The following is a 20386-nucleotide window of genomic DNA, read 5'->3' on the forward strand; positions in this document are numbered from 1 at the left end:
TCACACTTCATGCAGTTTTCCATAATGTTTAAAACTCAAAATGTCTATTTGAATTGCACGTTTTCAGGTTAGTAACATAGCCCATTTTTTAGGGTTGTGGGCAGTGTCTGTTTTAAATTTCCTTGGCCTACGGAGGTGAAGATAGTCAGACCTGTGAACAATGAAATGCCTATGTGTATACTGATGCGTTTTTGTTTATAATGATGATATATGCAGACTCCATTATTTTACTCTTTTTGCTTTCAGTTCAGACAGGTGGCCCACTGAGACCTGGTGATAGGACACCTGGTGAAACTGACTTACCGAGTAAGTATGCACTTATTGACACTTAGCTTTTGAACACTTCTTTATCAAAACACAATAAAAAAATACAACCGATCCACGCAGATACATGGATGGTAACCAAAAAAGGGAACGATTTCAACTTTAATGATGATATAGAAGACTGAGTGATAGATAAAATTTTACTTTCTTTAAATGCAGTGTTGGGCACTGGGTTAAAATGCTCGGGGAAGGTGTGGGGGAGGGCTCGTCAGTGGATACCATGGTAACAAGAAGAATGCAAAGTTACTTGCGTAATTACATTATATTGGTTTTAAAGTGATTCGTCTGTGAGATTAACCAGTAAAAATCACTGAATACATTATAATACAGGTGTAATCATACTAGAATTTACATGCTACATTCAAGTATTGATTCCTTTTACCTAAAATTAAAACTGCAATATTATGCCTAGAAAAATGACTTCTGTTTTCAGTACAGGACCCCCCATCATATTATTCCTCAAACAATATGGTAGCGGGGTCCTTTTCACAATATATGTCCTCAGAGCATTTCTGTTACGTTTTCTCGAGACTACGAAGCAGAAGTCCAAATTACTGTTTTATCATGTCTTTCAAAACAAGGGAGAAATAATACATTCCTAATTCCACTGAAATAGAGGAATCTCAGTTAAGTGTTTACTAAATGTAAGCTTATGTGATCTATCGGTTTGGAGCTGTGGTATTGTAACAGTTGTGTAAACTGTTCAATAAGTGTAGGGAGTTGGCTCTGTATATACTATTTCAAAGTAAGAAATAGTGTGCACAGAGTCCAAGGGTTCCCCTTAGAGGTAAGATAGTGGCAAAAGTAGATAATTCCAAAGCTCTATTTTGTGGTAGTGTGGTCAAGCAGTAGACTTATCAGAGGGTAGTATTAAGCATTTGTTGTACACACACAGGCAATAAATGAGGAACACACACGCAAAGACTTACTCCAGGCCAATAGGTTTTTATATTGAAAAATATATTTTCTTAGTTTATTTTAAGAACCCCAGGTTAAAGATTTACAGTTAATACTTTAAATGTAAGGTACTCCACTTAGATACTTTAGGAACTTTGAATGACAGCAATATCAAATACAGTCTTTGTAAAGATGGCAATAAGCTATTTTCAAAGTAGACACAGTACAAAAATCAACAGTTCCTGGGGGAGGCAAGTAAAGGTTAGTTTTGGAGGTAAGTAAAACACTTACAAGTCTCACGTTTGGGGTATAGGCAGCCCACCGTTGGGGGTTCAGGGTAACCCCAAAGTTACCACACCAGCAGCTCAGGGCCGGTCAGGTGCAGAGGTCAAAGAGGTGCCCAAAACACATAGGTGCCTAGGGGGAACAGGGGTGCTCCGGTTCTAGTCTGCCAGCAGGTAAGAACCTGCGTCCTCGGGGGCAGACCAGGGGAGTTTTGTAGAGCACCGGGGGGGACACGAGAAGGCACACAAAGTACACCCTCAGTGGCACAGGAGCGGCCGGGTGCAGTGAGCAAAGCAGGCGTTGGGTTTCAGGTAGGAATCAATGGAGGGACCCGGGGGTCACTCTAGCGGTCCAGGCAGGTACAGGGGGGGCTCCTTGGGGCAGCCACCACCTGGGATAGGCAGAGGGTCGTATGGGGGTCACTCCTGCATCGAAGTTCGGTTCCTTCATGTCCTGGGGGCTGCGGGTGCAGTGTTGGTTCCAGGCGTCGGGTCCCTTGTTAGAAGCAGTCGCGGTCAGGGGGATCCTCTGGATTCTCTCTGCAGGCGTCGCTGTGAGGGCTCAGGGGGTCGTCTCTGGTTACTCGCGGGCTCGCAGTCGCCGGGGAGTCCTCCCTGTGGTGATTGTTTTCTGCAGGTTGAGCCGGGGGTGTCGGGTGCAGAGTGTGAAGTCTCACACTTCCGGTGGGAAACGTGCAGTCTTTGAAAGTTGCTTCTTTGTTGCAAAGAAGTAGCTGGTTTTGAACAGGGCCACTGCTCACAGGAGTTTCTTGGTCCTTTAGTCCAGGGCAGTCCTCTGAGGCTTCTTGGGATCTGGGGAGCCCCTAAATACTGAATTTAGGGGTGTGTTTAGGTCTGGGAGGGCAGTAGCCAATGGCTACTGTCCTTAAGGGTAGCTACACCCTCTTTGTGCCTCCTCCCTGTGGGGAGGGGGGCACATCCCTAATCCTATTGGGGGAATCCTCCGAACTGAAGATGGGGGATTTATCAAGGCAGGGGTCACCTCAGCTCAGGACACCTTAGGGGCTGTCCTGACTGGTGGGTGACTCCTCCTTGTTTTTCTCATTATTTCCTCCAGCCTTGCCACCAAAAGTGGGGGCAGTGGCTGGAGGGGCGGGCATCTTCACTAGCACCTTCACTAGCCCTGGGGCGCTGTAACAAAGGGGATGAGCCTTTGAGGCTCACCGCCAGGTGTTACAGTTCCTGCAGGGGGAGGTGAGAAGCACCTCCACCCAGTACAAGCTTTGTTCCTGGCCACAGAGTGACAAAGGCACTCTCCCAATGTGGCCAGCAAAATGTCTGGTGTGTGGCAGGAACTGGTCAGCCTACACTAGAAGTCGGGTATGTATTCAGGGGGCATCTCTAAGATGCCCTCTGGGTGTATTTTACTATAAATTGCACACTGGCATCAGTGTGCATTTATTGTGGTGAGAAGTTTGATACCAAACTTCCCAGTTTTCAGTGTAGCCATTATGGAATTGTGGAGTTTGTGTTTGACAAACTCCCAGACCATATACTCTTATGGCTACCCTGTATTTACAATGTCTAAGGTTTTGCTTAGACACTTTAGGGGCATAGTGCTCATGCACATATGTCCTCACCTGTGGTATATGGCACCCTGCCTTAGGGCTGTAAGGCCTGCTAGAGGGGTGACTTACCTATGCCACAGGCAGTGTGAGGTTGGCATGGCAGTCTGAGGGGAGTGCCATGTCTACTTAGTCATTTTCTCCCCACCAGTACACACGAGCTGAGAGGCAGTGTGCATGTGCTGAGTGAGGGGTCCCCAGGGTGGCATAAGACATGCTGCAGCCCTTAGAGACCTTCCCTGGCATCAGGGCCCTTGGTACCAGGGGTGCCAGTGACAAGAGACTTACCTGAATGCCACGGTTGTGCCAATTGTGGAGACAAAGGTACAGTTTAGGGAAAGAACACTGGTGCTGGGGCCTGGTTAGCAGGGTCCCAGCACACTTTCAAATCATAACTTAGCATCAGCAAAGGCAAAAAGTTAGGGGGTAACCATGCCAAGGAGGAATTTCCTTACAATAAGTGTTGTTGCCCTAAAAGGCGCGAAGATGCTTTTTGGGTTTTGCTTGAGGCCTCATTGAGATAAAATAGACATATCAGACTGAAGGGGTCAATACCTTGATTGGGAAGGATGCCTGACCGTTGTGCCACTCACATACAAGATCTAGTCAAAGAATGTGCTTGCAGTGATAATATGAACTGCCAAAGGTCAACTCATTTAAGGTGCCACTTACTGCCAATTTATGTTTATGCAGTAAACGGGGGCGTAGCTTCAGAGGGGTGTTTGGGGTGTTATACCCCACTAATGTATTCTGTAGTAAATAGTTGCTTACAAGTGGTTTAAGTTGGGTATGGTGAAGTGTTTTTCGAATTTCACTTAGGATTTTTACATGCACATGCAGACAAAAACTCGCACATGCACTCTTGTCTGTTTTAAATGTCTTAACATGGTTATTTTACAAAATATTGAGTTATAAGTACCTCTCACAGTCCACACTCTTCTCTCTTCATACTGTACCTTAAGCCCCACCTTCTGCCCTGCTTCTCATATAGTGTTTTTTAACCAGTGTGTTTTGGGAAATATGAAGCTCTCACACACCCAATCTTACTGACCAAGCTACTCCCCTGGCAGTAAAGGTTCAAAGTGACGGCTTCCATTTTGATTCTAGGCATGTGTCATTGGAAAATACGTCTGTGTACAAGGTGTGATGGCACTCAATCACGGGAGAGGTGGCTCTTTGAGGTGAAGTGTATGGCAGGGAATGTCTAGCAGCCAGTTCATTTTTCAGAGACTTTTTTACCTGGGAAACCTAAAGACCTTCCATACTTGCAAACCCTACTGCAAGATTTGAATCAAAGTAGGCTCACTAAAATGAACTTAAAGCTCAAATGGGCCAAATGTGAAAGAATGTTCAGTAGTTGGTCGTAAAGGAGCTCTTATGGTGTATAGGCCCCAAACATTGAAAGTAAACCTACCATATGAATGGGTAAGCGTTAACTTAGACATAATAGAGGCTAGCTAATCTCTAACTCAATGAGACAATTATTCAATCTATATTTTATTGGAGATTTAAACACCAAAGCCAGCTCATAACAGCCAACAAGTCAGACGATGTGGTAAATAAAATGTTGATTAGAAAACTCTGTGATTTAAAACATGCGCTGCAAGAATCTGTGAGTACTGTCAGGTCATAAAAATCAAATACACTTGCCTGGCTCATCATTTCATCTTAACGTTGAGTAAGTTAAGCATCAATGGCAAGTGACATCATGTCAGACCTAGGCCCCATTACAACTTTGGCAGTCTTTGTAAAAGACCGTCAAAGCTGCTGCAAACAGCATACCGCCTGTGCTGGTGGTATGCTGCCTCCCCTACTAGGAGTTTTCCGCTGGGCCAGCGGGAGGAAACAACGTTTCCGTCCGCTGGCCCAGCGGAAAAAACTCACCACATCATTGACGCCGCTCGTAATCGAGCCAGCTGCAATGTTGTGGTGCGATGGGTGCAATAGCACCCTTCGCGTGTTTCACTGCCCATAATTCAGGCAGTGAAATGCATGACGGGGCTGTCCATGGGGGCCCTGCACTGCCTATGCCAAATGCATGGGCAGTGCAGGGGCCCCCATGGGGCCTCCAACACCCCCTTTCTACCAGCCTTTGCATGGCAGTGATACGGCCAAGCAAAGGCTAGTGGAAAGGGGACTTATAATCCCCAAAGCAGTGCTGCTGGCAGTGCTGCCCTGGTGGATTGTGACTGCCGATACCGCCAGGTGGTTGACAGGCGGCAACCTGGCGGTGCCGGTGGTCAGACCATGGCCCATCTGCGGCGGTCATAATAGGGCTGTCGGACTTCCCTGTCTGCGGCGGTCCGACCGCCATCGCGAGTGTGGCAGTCTTGAGACCACCACACTAGTAATGAGGGGACAAGTCTTGTGCTGATTGTCAGTCCTAGGCACAGACTTGTCATAAACTCATGCAATACAGCAAGACAACTTATGTGCTGTGTGATTTGGAGAGATCACGAATGTGCCATATCTACTAAGATATGAAGCATTTCTGCTCTCTCTTTGCGCTGGGGAACTGAGTGCTGCCTAGAGCCAATGCAAGCACCTTTGTGCCATGGTGCAAGGGTGCCTGCATTACAGGCAGGATTGTTTATGTGCAGAAATGGACACCTTCCTGCAGAAAAACAATCCTTTGAGGAATTTTTGTCTTACTACGTGTGATGTAAAATCCAGCACACGTAGAAAAAGGGAATAATAAGAAGAAATAAAGATGTTTCTCTTTGTTAACTTACACCTCTGTTCGGAAGGCGGACCATTTTGATGCATTGCCAGGTTTACAAGTCTGTGGAAATGTGGTAATGCACCAAAATCCATGAATGCTACACACATGGAACGCATTCCCAGTGCAGAGTAACACAAGACAAGGGTTTGTGCTACTTTGCATTACTCCATATTTAGTAAGCCTTGCAGAGCCATACAGGTGGTTTTGCGTGGCTCACTAAAACTCACTTAAGCCCTTCCATTGCTTTACATCACCTTGCATGATTCAAGGCAGTGCAGGGGCTTTGTAAATCGGTCCCTTAGGCCTTAGCCATTAGTGCTTTGCAAGATACAGTTTTCAAGCACATGCATATAACATTTGTTGTAAAAAGCCAGGCTTCGCTGCAATTGCCATATATGGATATGGAGCCACTTGGTAATAGTGGGTAAGGATATCTGTAGTATGTTATTACAGAGCATCCGCATGTGAGGGTTTCAATATTATCAATCCCTGCATAACTGATCACTTGTTAGTCATTCGTTATATTCTGAAGTTTACCAGTAAAACACAGTTACATTTCAGGATTTTATAGAACTTCATGTCTGATTCAGGTCTCGTGACTCTTTAATAGTCCATCTCATTCAGAAGAATTCTGCTTAGGAAGTTTAGCTCTGCATGTTTAAACGGGTCTGTGGGCTACTTATTCCATGCCCTTCGTTGTCAGCCTTGTAGTGCTCTCACTGTGTTCCCAATGTGCTCTCATAGCCCGAGAGAAGAATGAGGTCAAATGTTCATTCTGCATAATTCAACCTCCTGTGGGTAATTCCACAGCACTCTGATTTATAGAAGGCACTAAAGTACTAAAGCTGGGAATTCATGGCACTTCTTGACCTTTGCCCGTGAAATTTTTTGACCCTGTTGTGGGATTCAAGGCCTGGCCTACTTCCAATGGCACACTTTATTAACTTCTCACCCCGTGTTCTGACTGACTGCAAGTAAAGGGAATTTACTTATTTCTCTTAACTGTGTCTAACTGTTTTTGACAAACTCACACGCCAACACACATGCCAACGCACTAACACCCCCCTCTTTTTCTTCTCCTGCTTCTGTGTGTCTTTTTTATTTTTTCACTCCAGAATCGCTAAATCTTTTTGTTTATGTGTCTTTGTCTTTTTTGCTTGTCTCCTGTGCATCGTATATTTGCCACCACCTCTTCAATCTCTGTCCGTTCCTTCCTTTTTAGGTAAAAGCAAAATTCTGCTTCATGTCAGGCCCTTCTCATTTATTCCTCTATATTCATGTCCCGCTCTGCTTGCTCTGGTTCCTTCTTTCAGTTGAGGGTCTCTGCATATCTGTTGCATCAACATGGCTGCCACCGTTTTGAAAAATCAGCGCATAGCATGACAACCGAGAGTTTTCTAAAACCAAAAACTCTAATTGAAACATGGCCTGCAAGTTATTAAGATGAAAGGGGGAGTGCCTCAGATGTGGTCTGTCGTTACTTCACTCTTTCTGATCTCTTTAGAATTCTTGCATAAATACATGTAGTTAGGGCTTGTGCGAAATCGGTGGTTTTCACTGTGAATTCTAGAGGAGAGTATGCCGCGACCTTCAGAGACTCTGAGTACTCTGGGCCCATTCTGCAGAGAATGAAGATCCGTACACGCGAATGGAGGGACCTGTGTGCTGGGGGTCTACTATCTATTGCTACTGGGCATGATCTATTGCTCCTGGGTGGATCCCTGGTGGAGTGTAACCGTGCTTCATAAACAATAAAAAATAATGTCACTCTGTTTTATGCTCTTCAAACGAACACATGCATAATAGATTGTGAAAACAGTGCAACAGCAATTGTCCGATGAAAGTGCATTAAAAGAGTGGGTGACGACATTTTGAAGAACCTTAAAAGTCCATCTAATTGAGGAACACAGAGAAAAATGGCAAAATAACATAAAAATAGAAAAAAACATAATGGTCGAATTGGGGGGTGGGGGGAAGGCATGTGGTGTTGATGCGTGGTGCATGCCGAGAAAATGATGAGGGCTGTCGCGTCACATACTTTTCTTGTTTTTTTCTACCTTTGGAATTGCTGTACACAGCATCAGGGATGCTGTGCAGCGCAGGTAAAAAGTATTGGCAAAGCAATTGGCCACAAAGGTGAGACCTATTGGCTTTGCCAGTGCTTGTTGTTATAAGGTTAATCATTGTCCTGCCCCGCCACCCTCAATCAGGCCAGTGTTGGCACTGGAGAGCCTACGGGCTTTGTGCCCCGGAGTGACCAGGAAAACACCCACTCATTAGGTTTGCTTGAAGCAGGGCATGGCCTCTTATTTTTTTAAAGAGCTGTTTAATGGTCAGAAATTTCTTTAAAAATTAAGCTGTCTAAGCACTTGATTAAAGCAGTTTACTTGTTTACCAGCTGCTATACACGGGCCACATTGTGTGTGAGTTCCTAATCCTTTTAAGGAGGCGTTCCTACATTTGAAATCGGAATCGTTCTACGAGCGTGTTCTTGGTTTATTTAGGGAGGAAGGAGGCATACGTCCGCACAATTACTTCACACCCGAGTTCAGAATTTTGCCATCAGTCTTTCATCGCTAATACAGTTTCCTAAATACGGTGGAGGTCTCTTGCCACTCTGAAACAGCTTGCAGGAGTGGGTGAGCAAACACAAATAAACTTCCACTTTCTTACAAGTCAAGTCACGCGCTCACTATAATAAGAAGCATAACAGAGACAACAACATACAAGAAAGCCTAGACATTTGCAGTAAATGAGGCAGAAGCATGTACAAGGTGCATACTAACACATGCCGCACCGACTTTGATGGGATTAGGAAACTGACTCGGTAAATGATGATAAGAACACACAGACAGGTGCTCTGCAAGCAGCATGCAAGGACAGGCAGGCTTTCCATGTCTACCTAAATGAAAGGCTCCTCTGCCTACAGTGGCACTGCGAGAAGCAATTACAGAGCAAGCAAAAGCAACACAGGCAAGATTCTGACATGCCACAAGCACAACAGGCGGGTGATCATGTAAAACAGCGTTAAAACAACACACTTCCCAAAGTGATATTCGTAGTTTCCTGTTCTGTCGAGACTAGCACTTAACAACAAACCTTAAGTATGTATAACACGGCTCTGCTAATCTCTAAAAATGTGATGTCAGAGGTCAAGTTTCGTTAGCAAAAATGATTGAAGCTTAGAAAAATATAAAGTTAACTTTGTTAGAGCTTTCATCTTAAATGTTGCATACGATGTTACTAACATGTAATTAAAGTGCAGTGTAAATTATCACATAGAATATACACTTTTTAGACATTCCTGGTTTTCCAAAATATTTCAGTGTTCCAAATGATAAGTTCCCAAGTCTCTCACAATCATTAATTTTATGCCAAATCCTTCTTCTATTACCGTGACCACTGATGCAATCATATTAGTGAAAGAATCAACTTCAAATAGTCTTGAGAATTAATTAAGCAGTATGTTCTAATAGTTGTGGGGCAGGTAATTAACTTCCATTATTGCCCATAGTGGTGGTCAAAGTGATTAACTAATTCTTTACCCACAGTGCAGGTAGTCTATTTTATAATCATTGATTGAATAAGTGGATATGGGGACAGTTTACAGGCACTCGATTTAGAAATGAGAATAGAGTTTACGGTTTCGCTGGTGTTCACACCATGGCTCTTCACCCTCCTACCGCCAAAAAACGCTTAAGCACTGCATTTTAAAAACACATATGCTCAGTGATGCCTGTGCGTCCCTGCAAGCTGCGAGAGCCTGTAAACAGAGCCATAGTCATCTGGTCCCTCCCTTCTCCAAAGGGCAAAAAATGAGCATAATCTTTTAAACCTAACACAAAAACATAAAAAGCGAACAGACGAATAATCAATGTCATCACAATGGCTATGAGATAAATAAAGAACTGGCAGTCTCAGAAACCTTCTAGAGCAAGCCCACAACTAGATATGGAAGGCAAATAGGATTCTGATTGACTGATCCACTGGAAGCAGTCAGTTCTGAGTAGCAATAGCAATCACAAAATTGATTACAGAACAGAAATGTTATGTTTTTAGTGTACACAAGTATGCAGAAGAATCTAGAATGCTTCTGACATGAATCATGTAGCAAAATACATCCAACAAGGACCAATTTGCTCAGTGGATTGTTAGATATACATTTATTTTTTCAGGTAGGCTGCTGTATGTGTGAGCTGTGACACTAACTTTTAAATGAAGTTAATTGTCAATATAATTGATTTGTGTTTATTTCAATTCTCTTACATTTTGTTTACTTTTCTAGAATGCTCTCTCAGTGCTGTTGCCGATGTCGTTTTACTTGTTGATGGCTCCTGGAGTGTGGGCAGAGGCAACTTCAGATTTATTCTGGACTTCATAACATCCGTTGTTTCTGCTTTCGATATTGGAGAAGACAAGACAAGGGTTGGTGTGGTCCAGTACAGCTCAGACACAAGGACAGAGTTTCAATTAAACGAATACTTGCAAAAAAGTGATCTTCTATCAGCCATTAAAAGGATTCCCTACAAAGGCGGAAATACAATGACTGGTATGTCTCACATCAATTGAATGATCAAACACCTTGCATATTATTGATTGATTTGCCATTTCTTTGAATGTGCCTTGCTTTTCGCTGGCTATGCATGACATCTTACTGTTCATTACTCCCTAGGTATGAATTAGGTTGACTATGACAATAATTTTTTATTTTTTTATTTATTTCAATGATAGGTGATGCAATTGATTTTCTCATTGCAAATACTTTCACTGAGTCTGCTGGTGCAAGAAAGGGATTTCCAAAAGTTGCCATTATCATTACTGATGGAAAATCTCAAGATGATGTAGAGATTCCAGCACGACAGCTACACAATTTGGGAGTTGAAGTTTTCACCTTAGGTAAGTTGGCAACAAATTGTGGGGTTGTGTGCTTGAAAGGGCTCAGACCAGTAGATTCACTATTAAAATGCTTCCTCATACAATATAACATGCTCTACTTTTTACAGGTATCAAAGCAGCAGATGCCAAGGAACTGAAACAGATGGCGTCATTGCCATCACTAAAGCATGTCTTTAATGTGGCCAACTTTGATGACATTATGAATGTACAGAATGAAATAATCTCTCAGGTGTGCTCTTCGGTTGATGAACAGCTTAGTGAGCTGGTTAGCGGAGAAGAAGGTGAGACACTTTTAAATATTTCAAATGTGACATTTTGAAAATGAACATTAAAATGTTTTTAGAAAAGAAACACTGGAGATGAGAATTAGCCCTTTGCCGTTACAGGCAAAACTCCACTTTATCAAATATGCCTCTAAACCAAGTGTGGTAGAATCCTTCCCTGTGGACTGGACCTTAGCTTCACTCAATTTGCACTTTCTGCATTGTGCTTGTGAGGAAAATTAATTGAGGTCTCTAATATGAGTATTGAACTAAATTACCTGTGCAAAACCCTATTTATGCACAAAATAAAATTCTAAGTTGTGCAAAAAATACGACACCCCCAACAATTTTCCTACCTTGGCAGGACAAATATAGTGACATGCACTAGGGACACATGTCCACTATATTCTTATATATGCAGAATTTAGTTCAAAATTCATCAATTCTGCAAAAAAAAAAAATGCCTCGTTTTCTTGGGAATTCTCAGAATAGGAGCACCTAAGTGTCTCACAATCAATACTTTTATTCCAAATTCTGGGTGTGTCCTTCTTTTACCATGATAAGTAATGAATGCAATTAGTGCTAGAATCAACTTCAAATACTTGGATTTGAGAGTTAAGTAATTGACTGCAACCATTAAATTCTTCATATAGTGGCATTGGTACTTACAGGTTGAGGTGGTTGTGCCACCGCATTCCCCATATGGACCTTATAGAAGCTCTGGGAGGATGATTCTGGATAGTACAAGTTCTTTTTCATCTTGATTCAAGTTTAGAGTAGTTACCTAATTCAGGGTAGATTGTGGTCAATTGCCATGAATAATACTATATGAACCTTATCTCTTCACATCACTCAATGCTCTCCTGTTATTATAGAAGATGTTACCTTTGAGAAAAATTACTGAGTGAGGAAGTGGGGTAGGGAGCACGCCTTGAATGAAACAGAATGTAGTAGAATTTACTGTCAGGAGTTGGCATTGTTGGTCATGATTCCACAACCCCCTTGTCCATTGCCACCTTGTTGTGCTCCAGCTTCCGGGGACATGCATGAGGGCTACTTGGGGTAAAACATCCCAACCTTTTTGGGAGGGTGTCAAGCTTTCAAGCTTTAAGTACTCTTTGAGGTTAATAGTTTGTAAATTGCCTTAGTTCTTTCTGTGACGAGAACAGTTTCTGGCTGAACCATTTAAGTGTGAAAATTGAGTCTGTGGTGATGTGGAGGACAACAAGGAGTCAGAATCACAAAAGTCCACAACTCTTAAAGGAACGAAAGAGCTGCAGAAGAGCAGAGGTAAACCCAGAGACTGAGAAGGGTCTCTTGGTGGTCCGGTAGTTAAAATCCCCGAGGAGAATAAATGGGGCATTTTTTCTCCCCATTGTAGATTTTGTGGGAAATCAGAATTGCCCTTTTCCTCCCATTGATGCAGAATGATATTTCCATCTAGTATGACTGACAAAGCCTACTGAACTCCTCTGTCGTTGTTTGTATCTCTTCATGGTTACAGTAACTGAAGTGCTCTGAAGCATTGAATACACTGTAACAGTATACATTCAGAGCTACCCAGTGTACCCAGCACATATGGCAGCAAAGTAAACCATACGCCATCTGCAGCTTTCCTCTTACAAAATCAGGCTGACTAGCTAGAAAACACTTGGAAAGTACTTTTAGTTTTCAAACTCTTGGCTTATGCAATGCCCCGTCTGGTTTCCCTCACGGGGAGCTAATGGATGCAATCAGGTGTGAGAATGAAAGAATGCCCTTGAAAGGCGGCTGTCATTGGGCTAAAAGGGGCAGCATATTTCGTCCTACAGAGGTCTCAATTGCTTCCAGGTGGTTTGCCAGAGTACTTTTGGAGGCCTTATATCCTTTAGAGCTAGCTAGGAGCACTCGAATGTGCGGAATTTTCACATTTTTGCTAAATAAAACATTGTAAACAACAACATAATATTTAAACTGCTTTGTACGGAGTGTGTAAGTCTAAGTGAAATATTATGTAAGCAACTGAATCTCCTTTTTTCTAGCTCCAAGGCACATGTATTGTTTGCGCATAAACAAATATTACGTGCTGAATCATGTGCCTAACATTGTTATGCACAGCACACCAAATAGGAGATGTAAGCCTGATTAAAAAGACATTCTGCTGAAAGTCAGACAATGAACCAGCAGTGCCAGTCAGTGCCCTTTACTGCATTAACACACTGCACAAGTGTTCTCTGTTTCTCCTCCGCTACGTTGAAAAAATGGTTATGTAATGTTTGCCCTGTTACAAATTTGCATACTCAATATTCGAGCATGTGTGGACATTTTGTGAGTCCCCACAGTCCATAGAATCTTTCTTGGGAATCCACTTCAAGACAGCTGTAAACTAGCCTGATATTGTTGCCAGCTTGAATTACCAGTAAAGCGTGCATTCGTAACTCCAGCAGGCAGACATATCATGCTGATGTGCAGGTGGGTTTCAACCAGACTTTGCCTGGTGTTCTTCTGCAACTCGAGTTCCCTGGATCTCGTAACCCCTTTTAACACCCTTTCACTAGCACTCGGGCACTTGGAAGGACGCCATCGGTGGGATTGATTTAACCCAGTAGTTCCCAACCTGTGGTCAGGAGACCCCGTGTGGTCCGCAAAGCCTCCTCATGGGGTCCACGACTGCTTTGAAAATTAAATATTATTAGCAGATTAGGTCCTCAGCTTTCAGTAATGACGCAGTGGGCCATCCCCAGATTCCAATAAAGACTCAGTGTGGGTCTCGTGGCTCCAGTAATGATAAAGAGGGGGTCCACAGAAGTCAAAATGTTGTGAACCACTGATTTAACCTATTGTTGGTATACACTGAACGCTTGTATTAGGAGGCTTAAGGTCTAAGATTAGTGGAGAGTTTTCTGGACATGCTCGAAGTGTGTGAATAACACAAAGAGGCTCAGGAACAATAACAATGCCCCACTGCTGCAATAATGCGTTCATTGGACATCTATTATGATAACTGAGCAAAACATTATCTGTATAAAAAGTGTACAAAATGTTGAGAGGATCATTAGAATTCAGGTATTGATCGCAATGCCCCCAATGTTAAGTGCTTGAAATTGATGCCTAGATTTGCCTTTTATTATCTAGTTGCCTACACTTTAGATTGCAGTATTTCTGAGAGGCTCACTGCAAGCATGAAGTTGCAGTTTACTGCCTTGTAATTTGCAATGTTTACTTGTGTGTGGAACCCCCTGTTTTTCTTAGAAGTGAATCAACTCATCTTTCGCCGAGTTTAATTAAGTATTAATATAATTCTGCTTTGGTTGAACATCTGCCTCCGCAATGACGTTCCACTGATGACTGTGTTTCTATTTGATTTGTAGCCGTTGAGCCTCCTTCAAATTTAGTTGTGACAGAGATAAGTTCAAAGTCAATGAGGCTGAAGTGGCGACCATCACCGAGCCAAGTCACAGGCTACAGGATACAACTTATGCCTATGATAGCAGGAAGCAAGCAGCAGTCACTGAATGTGGGTCCTCAAACCACAACCATCAACATGAAAGACCTCTCTCCAGACACAGAGTACCAGATCAATGTTTATGCGATGAAAGGACTGACAGCCAGCGAAGCAGTTACCACAATGGAAAAAACAGAGGCAATTAAAGTGCAAGTGGGTAAGTCAATCTGTGAAGAATTGAGGCAGTCATGAGACCCATGCATTCAAGTGTATGTTTCAAATGTCGCAATTTTAATGTTATTCATATATCTAAACTGTGTATCTTTAACCAGAATTTCAATATGTGTTCTATATTTTCATCATCCAAATGCATCATGCTCCTTGCTTGCCTTGTCCCTCATACTTATTCCAAACATAATTTGAAGATATTTTAAACATAATGTCATTGTTACTGTAGGAAGTGGCCCCATCTGTTTTCATGGTTTCTCCCCATTTTATTAACCTTTTAGCTGATATTAGACCTGTGTGCACTTTACCCCTGCTAACCAGAAATACAGTGTATGTGCTCCCCCTTTAAACGTGTTGAAGTTAGCTTAAACCTGATTGGAGCAATTAAGTTTCCTATAAGGCCATAATGTATGGTGTTGAAATACAAAAGTGAAATGCCACCATTGGCCTGCCATCTTAGTGCTTAATTTGAAAAAGGATGAGTACTGGTGCACAAGTTCTGCTCAGAAGCCCACAGCTGGTACTGTTAAATGTTTGCATGCCAAATACCAAGGCTGCATAGTTTTGAATCCACCTCATGCCTCATTAATACACCACAAGACAGTCATCAATTCCTGCCTCTTTATATCTTTCCTGCAGGTTCCTGCTTTCTTCATTTGTGAAGTTTTTTCCATCTTTCACTTCCTCCTCCTTTCCTGTTTGTGTGGTTTTCCCTTTATTGCTCTTGGTAGAAGGCTGATGAGATTAAATAAGTGGCAGTGTCCCAAACTGAGTACCGACGGGCCCCACTGACAACCACCGGCTCAAATTAAGCACTGTTCCCTCCACTACAATGCAGCAGCAGATTGAACCCTGCTGCAGAGACTTGTACCAGCTACAAGCTCCATGTAAAGACTTATTTTATATTTAATCAACTTTATTCTAATGGCAAAGTTGGAATTTTATTAGATATATTGAAAATATAACTTTTAGAAAATTACCTTCACCCTACCTGAAGCTACTGAAGGCTAATTTGCAATTGCTTTCCAGCCACTGCCTGGCCTGTAACTGTCGTGAACGAGGTGGGAAATATAGCCCAGAGCAGGGAATATAGTCTGGGAGTGGGAAGGTGCTTTTCTTCCCCAGCCAGTAAGAGGAGTTGGCATGAGCCCAAGAACTTAATTAATTCAAAGGGACCTGCTCTGTCACAAGCCAGAGTAAAAGTAACACATAGAAATGCCATAGCCTGTGTCCCCCTAGTCATGCTGGCACCAAATGCATTGGAAGGAAAGCTACCCCTAGAACCACATTCGAATGACCACAGAGGAAAATAGTGCTTAGTACCCTGGCCACAATACTGCATGGGAACACAGGTTTCTGCACATGGGGAGAAGGGTTTCTCTAGTCCGGATTTTGAGAGTGTCAGTGTGGGATTGTTTGGAGTTGGGCAAACAGGAACTTTTAGGGAGTGCCTAGGAGTATCCCCCACCCACTAACTGGTACCAGGAATAAATGTGGTACCACATACATAAAACACTTTCTAGGCCTGGAGAAGATTAGAAGAGAACTGGACTTCCTTTCTGTGACCTGAGAGAAGCCCTAAAGGACTAGATCTGCTCTCTCCTATACCCAGGGCAAAGAAGAGAACACAAAGGGTCAGTTGGCTGAACTCCTGTGTGTCTATAGTGAAAAAAAGAGATGCAAGAGGCAGTTTGTCTGAAGCGCCCAGCTGACCAGTGACAACTGGATTTGGGCTGGACCATGCTGCCTGATATCCTGAGTGTGTCTAAGTGCCTTCCGCTGAGGCACTAGAGGACGCAGAGGGGAACTCCTGTGGTTGTTTGGGCACCAGAAGAAAGTTTCAAAACTTTTCAAACATTTTCCTCCAGAGCTTCAGTGTGACCTGCCAAAAAATGTATCCGACAGATAGTTCCAAAGCATTGGATTGAATTTCACATTAGTCCCGATCAAAAGTCCTCACATCTCTGAAAACAATTAATAAGCCCCATTCTGCATTTGGACTTATAACATTTTCAGCAAGGAAATTTCCAACAATCCAGAGCGCCAGATGGACCAACCTGCTTTAGGTATCTAGCTTTTGGTTCCACAACAGCGGTTCCAGTTTCAGTGATGCCCCTCACATGAAGGATGTTTCTTCTCCAAATTTGACAAATGACCTGTTTGCATCAGCACTTACAAGAAATTCCATTGATTTTCTTAACAAAAGTGACAAAGTCCCTTTCTGAAATGGAAAATGAAAACTTTCTCAGTTTTTTTGACTTCATACTTTTCACCAGTCCTATTCACATGGTATATCCAATGAGAGCTCCATCGTAGCTGATCTCAAATCTTGCCTAGGTCTCAGTCCACTGCTTCCATAGACCATTACTGGCTCTTGGTGGTTTTTGGTGTTATTTTCCTTAAAACATTATTATAAGTTAGTATTTCTGTTTCCCCTTATTGGATTCTTGTCATTTTCTTTAATAAAATTTACTCTATTTTTCCCAGTTAGGGATTTTTAAAGGTTTGACTGTATTACTGTTTAAATACTGCATTAATACTTTACTCATTGTCCTAAGTCATGCCTGTCTGCTCTTTGCCATAGCTATCAGGAGATTGGCCTAAGCTTAATTCAGTGCTTGGAGGGTTTACCCTACTAAGAAGTATTATTATTCCTTGAGGTGGGCAGTGCCCACCCCAAATAATAGCCTACCTCCCTACAGTTACTAACCAAAATATCATAAGTATACAAAAAGTCTTCCTTGTGCACTTGTGCCCCTACTGAAAAGAGGTATGTTGGCTTTATTTGGGGTCATTGTTTTTTCTCATGATGTATGTAACATCAATGAATAACCCCCAGAATATTGAATTACTATTTTTTATTTGTAAAGTATTTATCGTCTTCTTCAATTGTTACACGTATGATTGTTATCAATTCGATCTGGATACGTGCATACAGTTGAAAAGTGTATTTAGCATACAGGAGTCTAGAGGTTTTGTGGCCAACTCTATGTATCTTGTCATAAAATATGTAACTGGTGGTACTTTGCAATATGGAAACTATTTCTTATTAGACAGTGTCCAAATCTCAGTGTTCCACTGCTAAGATATGTATCTGTTTATCTAATAGTTTGGGAGGATTTAAGAGAGATGCTATCCAAAGATTTCAGCTTAAATTTATTCCACAGCTTTACAGTGCAATGCTATATTTACAGACGTGGTAAATTTATTTGATGTGTTTTTTCTGTACATGACTAAGAGACCTATTTTATTTTTCTTTCAACAGAATGTTCTAGTGGCCAGGACATAAAGGCAGATGTTGTCCTTTTAGTTGATGGTTCCTACAGTATTGGGATTTCCAATTTCGCAAAAGTTAGATCATTCTTAGAAGTGTTGGTTAAAAGCTTTGACGTTTCTCCTGAGAAAGTACAGATCAGTCTAGTCCAGTACAGCAGGGATCCTTACACAGAGTTTACATTGAACAAATACGACAGCATCGATGACATCCTTAAAGCTGTGAATACATTCCCGTATAGAGGTGGCTCCACCAACACTGGGAAGGCTATGACCTATGTCAGAGAGAAGGTACTTATTGAAAGCAGAGGAGCAAGACCAAACGTACCGAGAGTCATGATTCTGATTACCGACGGAAAGTCCTCAGACGCCTTTAAAGACCCAGCCCTAAAGCTAAGGAGTTCGGATGTGGAAATATTTGCAGTTGGTGTGAAGGATGCAGTGCGAAGTGAGCTAGAAGCAATTGCCACCCCCCCAGTAGCAACCCATGTGTACACAGTAGAAGACTTTGATGCCTTCCAAAGAATATCATTTGAGCTCACACAATCAATCTGCCTCAGAATTGAACAAGAGCTAAAAAGTATAAAAGTAAAATGTAAGTATGAAAACAATACATTCTTAATTTAATGCCTTAGATTTTGTATAGAAGCATGTCATTTCGTTTAAATAAAGAACTGTGTATGTCTGGAAAAAGTTATGTAGTCTAGGGTTAAAAGGCCTGTGAGCTATTTCAGGCCTAAGATTTTCCATTTCATGAATAGGAGAAATGTACATATCCTGCTGAATATTGTTTACATAGTTGTGTAGTTCTGTTGCTAGGCTGACTTGTCTTCAAAGGAAGAGTGTTATGGTATAGGCAAACTGTCAGGGAAACTGCAGATGTTTGAAGTGTTCAAGATGAGAGCCTAGACTTTGAAATGTACTGAACTTAATAACTATCATTGGAAGACATAACTGTTAACTGCCTTAATCCCAGGCTGATTGTTAAATGCCATAATTCCAGCCTGCAGCATAGTTGATTTGGTGTATGTATTGGAATAAAACAAGCACTTGTAGTGCATCCTTGCATTTCCGAATATTTTTCTTTATTCATTCTTCAAAGCCTGACTAATGGAGAAACCATGGCTCATGTAGCTTTTTCACAGCAAATTGAAAATTGAAATCAGAATACTCATGCCTTATTCTGCAAATCTATAGAAAAAGCCCCATGTCTAGATTGAGAAGTGTATTAGCTCATCTGAGTCATCTATACCAATGCAAAGAATGTGGTCGGGCAGACACTGAATAAGAGTGTTTCAGAAATACTTACACTACAAAATAAAATCAATGAAAATTATCATTATTACATATAGACTATGGTCCCACATTTATACCAAGTCCTGTCTTAGTTTCGCATCAGCCTTGTTTGTTAGGTAGCTACCATTCACTTTGGCAATGTTAGATGTGCTGCTGGCATGAAACAAATGCTCTAGGCCAGAACTGGTTGATCATCATTGGCTGAGCATGAAACATCCTATTTTAGCATCAGATGTTATATGCAGCAGTGGCCCTGCATCAAGTATAGAAAAATGGAAAGCTTTTTTATCGAGCCTCTCATCCGTGGTTAAACATAATCCTGTTGTTATGTTATGTTATTGGTGTCAGGCACTCTGTAGCAGGGATGTGAGGCCAGCATTGGGGGCTTACTTGAAATGCCAGTTGTTCAACTTTTACAAAAGTCAAGAAGAGATGAGTATGTGTAGTGGTAGGTCGTTTCAGGCTTTATGGGCCAGGTATGAGAAGGCGTGACCCCCTGTTCTACTTTTGTGTACTTGTGGGGTATGTGCTAGTGAGAGACCGGCAGAGAAAAGGTGTCTGGAAGGTTGGTGGAAGTGAAAACAACTGCTCAGGTAGGTAGGGCCAGTGTTGTGGAGAACTTTATATGTGTATATGAGGTGTTAAAGTGTGTGTGCTCATGTATCCTGATACAGCCAGTGGAGTTACCTAAGGTGTGGTGTGATGTGAGCTCAGCGTGGGAGAATAAAGACTAGTGTGGCTGCTGCGGTTTGAACTGCAGTCTTCTTGTGAGCTGGTATGTAATCCCTGCATATAGAGTGTTTCCATAATCTAGTCTGCTGGTGTTGAGGATTTAGGTGATGTCTGTAGCCACTTGAAGATTTCATTCAGCATCCTTAGTGTGTAGCACTAGGCTGATATCACTGTGCTCACTTGGGTGGCCATGTCCCATTTGTTGTCTATGGTAATTCCAAGATTTCTCACCTGCAAGCAGAGCTTGGAGGTGGGTCTAAGGTCTTTGGGCCACCAGATGCATTCTCATGGTGAGGCTTTCTTCCCAAAATGTACCACCTCTGTCTTGTCTGCATTCAATTTGAGGCAATTCAATTTCATCCTATGATTCATATTGTGAACGTGTTCCTTGTATTTTGTCCGAGAGAGACAGTATCAGTTGACATCGACGGATTAGTGAGGATTTTTATGTTGTGAGCTTG

At 42.3% G+C, this 20386-nt stretch overlaps 1 protein-coding gene across 3 annotated transcripts in view; it reads left to right on the plus strand.

Moving 5' to 3' along the window:
* The window catches only part of COL12A1 (collagen type XII alpha 1 chain), a 307200-nt gene that overhangs the window by 26598 nt on the left and 260216 nt on the right, over window positions 1–20386 (plus strand). For 2 of the 3 annotated variants that reach the window (XM_069235673.1, XM_069235672.1), the window contains exons 5-10: window positions 247–306; window positions 10099–10362; window positions 10545–10709; window positions 10817–10990; window positions 14323–14613; window positions 17890–18492. The exons of the other annotated variant lie outside the window; for it this stretch is intronic. In XM_069235673.1, coding sequence (XP_069091774.1) covers window positions 247–306; window positions 10099–10362; window positions 10545–10709; window positions 10817–10990; window positions 14323–14613; window positions 17890–18492 — 1557 coding nt within the window. The remainder of the gene's footprint in view (window positions 1–246; window positions 307–10098; window positions 10363–10544; window positions 10710–10816; window positions 10991–14322; window positions 14614–17889; window positions 18493–20386) is intronic. 3 annotated transcript variants of the gene reach the window in all.

Source organism: Pleurodeles waltl, chromosome 5, assembly GCF_031143425.1.
Source record: "Pleurodeles waltl isolate 20211129_DDA chromosome 5, aPleWal1.hap1.20221129, whole genome shotgun sequence".
NCBI classification, from domain to species: Eukaryota; Metazoa; Chordata; class Amphibia; order Caudata; family Salamandridae; genus Pleurodeles; species Pleurodeles waltl.